Below are 10,788 nucleotides of genomic sequence, written 5' to 3' on the forward strand. Positions count from 1 at the left end.
ATAAAAAAAATTAGCAATTTGGGCCTATTAACACACTTATAGCGATAACAACCAGATCTTTTACTTTTTATATTCTGTGGTGATTTCCAAAAGATATTATTTTGGCTGGCTTGCCTACGCGTACAAATCAAGTTCAATACCATTGTCGTGCATTGATATGTTATAAATTTTGCACGGATTTGAATAACAAAAACGTTTTCGTCGACGGGGTCTTTGGGGCGTTGGTATTTTTAAATTCGGAGCGCCAACAATTTCATTGCTGGTTTTTGTTTGTTTTTAGAAGACCTCGCACGCAAACTTAAAAAAAAAAATTGTGTGCTATTCAAGCGTAGATAACCTCATTGTACTAAGAGGGAAACAGAGAGAAAAAGAAGTTTTATGTGACCATACAATTGTTCGAGCTGAGCTAAAAATAACCTTGTTTTGACGGCTTTGCAGAGCGCGTTGCAGAAGAGTGTCTGAGGCATTGCCTGTGCAATAAGAAATGAACCTTAACATTCAGCTGGGTTTAGAGATTTTGCAAAATTTTACTGTATCGCAATGCAATTTATTTTATTTTAAAAAGTGATAGTTTAATTTGTCAGAGTATTCTGCAATGACGAATGAGTATCAACAGAAAACAGTAGAGATGTATTTTATGAAGATCTCGGCTGTTGTTTTCATATTGACGTTTTTGAAGGCGTCGGCTTCGCCTCCAGAAGCAAAATGCACAGAGTAAGACATTCTATTTATTTACTAGTGACGTGTGAAGAAGAAAATAAACAAAATTTAAACAAGTTCAGATATTCGTATTTATAAAGCAAAAAAGATTTAACGATGAACCAATGGTAAACAATAAACACATAAAACTAAGTACAATACCTTAAATGCAATTGATGAGAGATCTCTGAGATACGTAACGACGACACTGATTCACTATAGCAACAGCAATGAAGCAAAATTGATTGCTTTCTGCTACTTTGTATATGTAGCACTGTGGAACATCCATTATTTTCTATCGTTTTCAGATATATACTTGGCTGAAACAATATCCAAAGTTGATTTATATGCTGTATATGTCTTATAAAATGGTAACTTCGTAGTTGCAAATTAAATAAAAATCTTGTTTTAATTAAATATAACCAATCTTTTCACCATCTTCTTTTAGAAAGGACCCCCGTCAGGTTTATCCATACTGCATGTATTCTACTGCCGATGATTCGCTATGGTGTGACCAGTCCAAGTATAAGAGATTACCGAGTGTCGATGAAATTAATAGACATTTGGCCCCAAATCGTAACTGTACATTAGCGAAAAAGCTTTACGTCAACGACAGTTGCTTACAAGAGATAAGTGAAGGTTAGTAGTTGGACGTACAGTTCTATTTGGGGACTCCCGCAGTGTGTGTACCCGGTTAGAGTTAAGCCATAATTTTATTCCGATTTTCCTTATTTCAGTTCTATTACGAGTTCGGGTACTGTCTGTGTTAGCCAAGTAAATAAACCCCCTGACCATAGGTTTCAGTCCCTATACACAATTTGATGTAAAATGGGCGAACAAAATTTGTAACCTCCATATTGGTACACAGACTTCTGGAGCGCCCATATATGATTTCTATACCTACACGTTTGATAGGAATGAATTCAACGCGAGAAATTTATACATAAGCACGCTGTCCTTGATGAGTCATTGTATGTAGAATGTCCGAGTTATTTCGTTAGAAGTAAATTCATACAAAATATGACGTCAGAACACATATATGTGATGTGATCATTACAGAATAAGACGTCATGATATCAACTGACCCAATGACTCAATGTGTTCTTGGCAACCAGGAATAAAATATAAGGCCGAAAACTGACTTTATGGCTCATACTATTTGCAAGGTGTAATCTAATGATTGTAAATATTTTACAACATGAGAGCAAAGATCATTTTTGAGTACATTAAACAGATTGCATTGTTTGCTATTATATCGATAAAACATTGCAACTATGCAATTACCCGCCTTTGATAAAATTTAAGTCAACTTAAATTTAAGGATAAACTGGAAATTTTTTTTCAATTTTTCTGCACAGGGCGGCTAAATTTCCAATTGTAATTACGGTTCCATTACATTTGATCACGTAATTTGAACCCACGACAATTGCACCTGCATACTATTGCACCTATAGAGAAAAAAAATTTAAGGATATTTGAACCCATGCTAACCCTAACCCATGGATTTTAGCACCCGTATATAGATTGAAACAGCTGATATACGGGTGCAAATGTATGGACCAAATGTACGTGGGTTCAAATGTACGGTCCCTGTAATTACGACAAGCGCAATTCTAAATATGCTCTAGTGAGTAAAGTGCCATATATTTGATAAAATAGTCGGTGCTCCCGAAGTATGTGGACCAAGATGGCGGACACCGGCACGTAGTGTGCGTACTAGGTTAAGGTTAGGCCATAATTTTAAGTAGAAATACTACGGGAGTCACCGGGCTAGTCCCCGAACTCGTAATAGATCTGAAATAAGGAAAACGTTCCGGTGTCTGCCATCTTGGTTCAAATACTTCGGCAGTACCAAATATTCACCAACATTTGTCATGTATTGCAATATACAGAACATTTGTACATTTAAAATTGTGGCAAAAGTGAATCGTTATATATTATACTTGATAAGATAAATTTACCTTTGCTATGCAACAAGACAAATTTGCAACTCATAGATGAGAATAAACAAATGTGAACAGTTGTGGCACACTTGCGCCATAAATATGTCAGAGACATTTTTGATTCACGATTTTTATGATGATTTTTGCGTGACTTGTTCGGTTGAAGTCTAATTCAATTAATATATTGCAATACAGTTTAAACAAAAGTTAAGGTTGTAATCGTTTCAAGTTTATGTCTTTTTTAAATTTACGATTGTAAATGCGCATTAAAAGTGAAATCAATTTATAAGCGTAAAGGCAAAAATACTTAAGTTGTCGCATATAGGTCGCTTTTGACGTATTTTCAGTGATTTATTTTCATTTTACTCAAATAAGTACTGTGTCTGTTCTGCCTTTTTCACTATTTATGCTCTCTATTGTTCACTTTTAGTCATTTGGTTTTTGTGGCGGAACCTTCTCATTAGGTTTGGTAGTTTCATGTTACAACCACAGATTTTTTTTATGCCCTTCTAAAATGTCTCCATTGGATGTTAGAGTCGAGGATTTTTCTGAAGTTTTGATGGGCGCTGTTGAAATTCTGGCTTGAAACGAAAATATTGCGTTAACGCTGAAATTTTCTGAAAGTCTTCATGTAAAAATAATTTAGTGTGGTTTACATGAAAATGCCATCTAATATCGAAACTCCAAAACGACCCGACCGAGCAAACCATTGTATTACAGTCCCGACGATAGGTATGCTAAAAGCTCTCAGTACATTTGCTAAGGTAAGCAGTGAGTGGATACTAATGCGATAAGGGGTGAATGTTTAACGTAGATTCAAGGACCTTATCATTAGGCTGCTGTGATTTATTGCTGACTTATTTCTTTTTGATTACGCGAAAGTTTGCAAAACACTTCACAATGCTGATAATTAGGTTTGCTCAAAAGCTTGATTAAAGTAAAATAATTAACGGAGCGGAATTCATAGAATGATTTATTATAGTGCATACAAATATCACGCAATATGGTTTATTATAGTTCAAACAAAATATTTGTCGGAGTTTGTTGTGCAATAAAAAGAAATGCGTCCACTATCAAAAAATAGGTGGTTCATGTGATTCTGAGGTAACTGTTCTTAAAATGTCACGATATTCAGTTAACTCTTTCTGGCTTTTAGAGCTATAAGTTCGACAAAGCTTTCGGAGACGAGAGAAGCCGTTGTTAGTCAATCGATACAAAATCGAGCCCTCAAACATTTCAATCTCATCACTGTCTATAACCCACTTTATAAAAGAAACCGGTTTTCTCGATTAGAAGGGAATATTTAGATTTCGTCGATTGGGATCAAATTATTGTACTTATAAGAGAACATAAAGTGTACTTTATGAACAATGTTTCTTTCTGAACAATGGTATTCTATAAACAATTGTTATTATTACTTTTACTGTTTAGATGATCTCAGACCGTATCAAGGAATATTGGCATTGTACGGAGACATGAACAGCATTGTTCACCTGGCTTCAAAAACGTTCGAAAAGAATAAGGAACTAGAAAAAATTCACTTCTGCTCGAATAAAATTCGAGCCATCGATCTACATGCCTTCAAAGGTTAATCCAATAATAATATTTTCAATTACCTGCTAAAAAGCGGTGAGCGATTCATATTTCCACGCAAGGTGTTGGCTTATCACCTCGTTGAAATTGTGTTGTGGAAATCCTGGGTCTGTTGTGCAAAGGGTTAGAGTTGGGTTAGAGTTAGAAATGCAGATTGCACTGGAAATTCAAATCTAACCATAACCGTATTATATTGGTTTTTTAAAGCGTGGCGTTTTTTTTTGTACAAAATATTCGAAATCCTCATAAAATAAAAATTTTCATACAAGTTCGCTCAAGCAAGGAATAGAGTCCCCAGCTAAAACTGAAGTCATTGTTAGAAGAGTCGTAAGCGATCAGAGGCAAATCCAAAAATAACATTGTTTATACCCCACTAGAAGTTATCTAAACATTTCACTGTACTCGTTATTCAGAAAAACTTTTAAAATAATTTAACAATACCCAATTTTCTATACTCTTTTCAATTCGAAACACTCAATATTATATTTATCAACAGGTCTCAAACAATTGAAACATGTACATCTTGATAACAACGAAATCACAGAATTGCATCCAGGGACGTTCGTCGGCTTAAGTTCTCTTCTAGTTATATCTTTGAAGAACAATAAACTGAAAGAAATCGGTCGAAGCCACTTTCAAAACTTGAATAACTTAAAAACTTTACAACTTCAAGGTAAATTTATATGGTTGTTTGAAATTAAAATAGAATAAACTGAGAAGTAACAATTAGTAAAAAACAACTCATAGTAAATAGCATCAATACTGAAAAGTTTCCACTTAAAAGCAGGCTGCATTTCCACACATAACAGATATAAAACACCAGACATTTATACTGGAATTATAGCAGTGGTTCTCAAGCTTATTAAGTCGCGCATTAAGCATGTTTTAGAATGTTTTATTAAGATTTAAAAAGGATGCGTGATTTTTATTTTGAATGAGTTGAAATAGAGCTGACAGCATCAAATGTTAAAAATGATTTCCTCAATTATATACATTGTCTTTAATACCCATACGTTTTTTATTAGAGCAGTCCAGCATTCCTCTCGCACATAGTCATCCCCCATTGGAATCAGACCCTTGCAGGGTAATCCGGGGTGCTTTAGCAAACGTATTGCTAACGCTTATCGCCAATCGTCGTGACAAACTGGTGGTAACAATGAAGTTAATTTTTGTTATTTTTACTCAGGCAATTTCATACAGCGTATTGAAGACCGAACGTTCAGTACATTGACAGGACTTAAAAATCTTCACTTAGACAATAATAAAATATCTGTTATCACGCCCAGAACCTTCAGCGGGTTGGAAGGGCTCGAAACTTTAACTTTAACTCATAACGGAATCAGATCGTGGCCAAGAACATACGGGGTAAGATATTATTTTCTGCAATCCCCGCCTTAACTACCAGTTGCGCTTAAAAACCTTGCAAAGGCGTGCAAAAAACAGTGGAAATGCGTGAAAAACACCAAAAATCTTTCAAAAACAGTGAAAAGCCATCAAGCACCACTAAAAGCCTTGCAACGACGTCCAAAAACAGTAAAAATGCGTCAAAAAAAAAACAAAAAAACTTGCAAAAACAGCGAAACACCTTACAAAAACGTGCAGGAGTATAAGGAGTAGGATTTTATTTTCAATTCATGCTTCAACTACCAGACGCGCAAGTGGATTCTTTTGCGTATGAATGCAAAGATGCTGCAGCACGAAAAAAATAGACTATTCTATTCAATTCAATAGTCTTGCTGCATTCTAACACAAATATACAGTTTAAATATAAATGCGTGAAGATGGCTGATCTCGACCAGACAAAACATTGCAGAGATGCATTGTGTTAGTTTACAGCAAGACTCTTGAGTTATACTTTATACTGGTGGTTTAGCTTTGTGCAATATCGCTTTTCCTACTTGGCACAACTTCCTATTTGTATATTTTATTCATATTTTCAGGTTGTTTTCGTCAATCTGCAAACACTACATCTTGGCAGTAATGCCATATCAGAAATATTTCTACCGGAACACGTAGAAAATGTGGCGAAGCTTAGGTAGGTAATCATACAGTACAGATATATTTAAATACAATAAAAAAATTTAAATTATCTATTAAATATGTCCTGTTTGATAGAATACGTACCGTGCCGTCGCTTCCAATTGTATGGTATACTTCAGAGGGTTGGTTAACATTTTTTTATGCAATAAGATTAGCACTGCTGAAGTGTGTCTACCAGGTTAGGGTCGGGCCATAATTTTATTCCGATTTTTTTATTTTAATTCTATTACGAGTTCGGGGACTGTTTGTGTCAGCTAAGGGAAAATGCTCCCTTCCCCTAGGTTTCAGTACTTGGAGCTTCTTGAATATATACCGATCTCAGAAGTAACATGCCTTGCAACTGCTCAAGCTTGTTTCAATTATTTCTCGGCAAAAATTTGATCCCAACACAACCAGTAAAAATCAAATATCAAAATTTAGATGAAAAATACTTCAACCTTCGTCTTAATAATGTAACAATTTGTACCTTTATTTTACCCAAAATTTGTTGTTTCAGATATCTGTCATTAGACAACAACTTGATTTCAAAACTTCATCCAGAGCTATTTCATGCAACCCCAGAACTTCAGCATTTAAACTTGAGTAGTAACAGTTTCGAAGACATTCCGGCCGATGCATTTGAAACACTGAGGTAAGACAGAGCTGCTATGCAATATCGATTAAAACCGCTAGAAACCTTGTCAAAACGTGCAGGAGCTGTGCGAGCCTTCAAAAATCAGTACAAACCTTGTCAAAACGTGAGAAAACAGTGAAAAACCGTCAAAACCACTAAAAACTTGTAAACCGTGCCATTAAAGCGATGGGCCCCAAATATGTTCCCGTCGGGCGCAAACTCGAAGTCTCCACTTTACCCAGATATAGTAAATTGGACAGGAAAAGTGTCACAGTGACTTAATAAGACCCTCCAAAGTATACAGACGATCATCCGAAATCGAGCAAGCTATTTCTCTCGTTTTCTCGTCGTAGCAATCCCGATACGAGAGAGATCGCTGTCGTTACTTAGCACATTATAGTCGTCACATATGGGCACATATCGAACAATCGTAACTATACTTTGGCAAGCTCTATGACGTGTTGTGACGTAATTTTGAATGACATAATCAGGTGGGGGTTAGGAATAATATTTGCTAAAATCAGTAAGATACCCACTAGAAGGTATTGTGGGCGCGTACTTCGTGAGCGTGTCTGGAAAATTCGCCACAGGATATTTCGCCGTAGGAAATCATGCTGGAGCATTTTGCTGTAAATCAAGTATTTGTGGTAAACAGTTAGGTTATAAGGTTAGGGTATACTCTTAAAATAACGAATTCTTTTTAAAGATACTTCAAAAACCTAACTATTTTTATCGCAAATACTTATTTTACAGCAAAATGGTCTTACGGAGATTTTTCATACTATCACAAATACTTGTTTCACAGCAAAATGCTCTTTTGGCGATTTTTCCCATGCGGCGAATTTCCTGCAGCGAATTTAATTATAACCCTTCGTGAGACCCTGTTGCCGTTGCTAAGAGAGTTTTTTAACTAGATAATGTTGAGGTGATAAATAAAAAAAAAACATGATATTTGACTGAAACAGATTTTATATTCATTCTTATTTATTTACTATTTCTAGATTATTTATATTTAGTGGAAGTTTAATATTTTGGGGTTTGCAAATTTTAATTTGTTTTATTTCTAGTGAATTGCATTCGCTTATCTTAAAAGACAACCGACTGAAGACACCAAAATCCGAGTGGTTTAAAAACGTTATCAAGAATGCAAACAAAGAAAGTAATGTGGGGTTGGAAATGAACGATTGGATTTGTGATTGTGGGATCTTAAGCTATTTAGTGAGTTGAAAATTTAAAATATTTAATTTCTACTATTACAGTGAATTGCTATCACAATTCGTCTATTTTTTCATTTTGTATTGCATATAGAAATAAAATAAAAATGTTGAAAATCATAGCCCGGCATGACATTTGTTACGGAATTATTAATTCGACATTTGTCATTGAAAAAAATAATCACCGTTTTGTATTGTTTACTTTTACACAAATATTGGGGGGATGTTGCTAAAATTTTGTGCAGACTAGAACTTTTTGTTATAAAAAAGTGTTTTTTAATGCCAGAACAAATATTATTGCTCTGCAAATAATTAGGTTAGGGGAATTTTATCATTGACTTGATTTGAATAATTGTTTAAAAAAGGGTAAAAAAAATTCGCATTTTGTTTTTAGCAATACGTCGAAGATTTGCATAAACACGAAAATCCGACAGTTCGATCGTTAGCAAGAAAACTTCAAATAGTCTGTCACAGCCCAGCTCAATATCAGAATAAACTTTTGACCCCGGAAGTAGGAAACGAAATAATATCGCGACAAAATTGTCCACATTCCATCTTTGAGATCCTCCCATCAACTACCCCAGCCATCGTTGAAAAATCGAATAACCCAGACGATGAGGAATCTAACATCCCAAAACATATGCAATCGTCTACAGAAATTGTAAACACCATTTCCATGATTACTGCAGAAGTTACCGATAATTTAAACACAGGCGTAATTGTAGGTATTGTAGTTGGATTGTTGTGCGCGGTGGTAGCTATTATTGTAGCTTTGGGCGTTCTGCATCGTTACAAATTCAGGAAAGCAGATTCACGTCACTTCAGGAAACGTAATGTTAGCACTCGTAGCCAAACATCGGGTCTTTTATCAGATGAAGGGAAAGGCGACAAATATGAACATCCAACACATGTGTAATTGAATATTTTGTAAATGTCAAATTTTGCTTATTTGTTCCTAAGAGTTTCGAATTTTTACTGTAATATCTCTGCCAACAAGATACGTGTGGATATCCGTCGAAGATTTGAAACAGAAGGACGAGTAGTTTGCCAAGCGATCTAGGCCTCACGCTACCGTCGTGTTCATCACGTTGCACTTCGCGATGCTGGCACCGAGTTGAAAACTCAAAGAGAGTTCCATTTTACAATGTAACAATCATTAAAGGTTATATAACATATTTTATACTTTTGGCAGTTATTGTACTTTAAGATATCTCTGATATATTGCGCATTTGGCAGATACATCTGAAAAACTAACAGCATAAACTGTAAATTTTAAGCAAACTCGGCCCCATGGTACCGGTACAAATATGCGACTTTCGTGCCCACGTAGCATTTCTCTTTAGTTTACCAGAAATCTAAGCTTATCGTGGAATTGAATGATTTTTATCTGATATTCAATTTTTTGTACCTATCAGTCATAATCGAGATCTAATCACTCACCCAATATAATTCAAGGTATCGTTTCGTTTGTTTAACTTTTAAAGGAACAATGAACGGTCTAAACCTTGCTCTCCGCGAGAGCCGAGTTTTAATTTTTTCAATATAATTCTTTCAGTTTAGTTTTACTTGGAAAATTTTATTTTATGCATTTTTTTTCTTTGCTGTGTTTTTAGATTCTCATTCATTTTATACATTTCAACATAGTTAAATATTTTCGCTGGGGAAGGATACCGCTTTTGGTGGGCATAATCTATTTTATTATATCGCCTATAAAAAGGAATTTTTTTTTAAATATCCAGGGAATGTAAATAATAAAAAACAATAACATCAGATAAAAAAACAAAAAAAAAATAAAAAAGTGAAAAGCAAAAACGTTTCCAAGATGCAAACAAATAAACTCACCCAAGTTGGAATACTTTTTCTTGTTTTAAGTAGTCTGAAGAGATTATGGATAGAGATAGGTTTGGTCTAGTCTCGAGCAAAAATGGTTATATATTTTATACATTGCATTTAACGCAAACCTGAGATTATTGTCGACGTCTCGACGTATGAGTGACTCCAGATGTCCAACGCGACATACGCTGAGACAGGATGTGTGACATTTAATAAAAAAATTAGTATAAAAAAAAAAATAATAATAATAATATTAAAAAAAAATTGTCAATTAACTAAGGCTAGGTGGAAGGATAGAACCCTTCTTGCTAGGGCTTTTAAGCCGAGTTTAGATGTGTTTAACAAATGTTCATAACCTCTTACGTCGCAATCATGAGCCAGGGATGCGAGTCTGGCCAGACGTGTATTGGTCTCGATACTTGGTGCGGGCTTTCAAAATTACTGGGTTACTAAACATATGAAATCAAAATTGATGTCATTGCGGAACTTTCGCGTAGGCGGAAAAGCAAAACACGAGTAGATACGTGGGAGCCGATAAGATTTGTTTACCAATGTAACGAGATAAAAAAAATTATAGGTGAGAGTTAGAGGAACAATGTATCAGGAAACAAACACAATACGCTTTTCGTATCATTAAGGGGAATGTTTGTATCCAAGTGTCACTAGATCGTATGGATACATTTATTGAATATTCCAGGTAAATAAAGAAAGAGTCGTAAACAATCACCAATATTTCAGGTCTAATCTGTGGCTCATTTGATATCTGTGCCTCATTTAGTAATTGAATTGCCTGTCACGTCATCTTAATTGCACCAATAAAAGCATAAATCAACTTGATTTGTGCTTTTATTGA

At 34.9% G+C, this 10,788-nt stretch overlaps 1 protein-coding gene across 1 annotated transcript; it reads left to right on the forward strand.

The window, feature by feature from the left end:
- The first annotated feature begins 431 nt into the window (after positions 1-431).
- LOC120329887 (uncharacterized) lies at positions 432-9,949 on the forward strand. Its single transcript, XM_039396678.2, has 9 exons — positions 432-714; positions 1,148-1,338; positions 4,074-4,229; positions 4,732-4,908; positions 5,422-5,600; positions 6,176-6,270; positions 6,772-6,906; positions 7,956-8,106; positions 8,497-9,949. The coding sequence occupies exons 1-9, from the start codon at positions 596-598 to the stop codon at positions 9,016-9,018; spliced, it is 1,725 nt and encodes a 574-aa protein (XP_039252612.2). The 5' UTR covers positions 432-595; the 3' UTR covers positions 9,019-9,949.
- Positions 9,950-10,788: the final 839 nt, after the last annotated feature.

Source organism: Styela clava, chromosome 12 (assembly GCF_964204865.1).
Source record: "Styela clava chromosome 12, kaStyClav1.hap1.2, whole genome shotgun sequence".
Classification (NCBI taxonomy): domain Eukaryota; kingdom Metazoa; phylum Chordata; class Ascidiacea; order Stolidobranchia; family Styelidae; genus Styela; species Styela clava.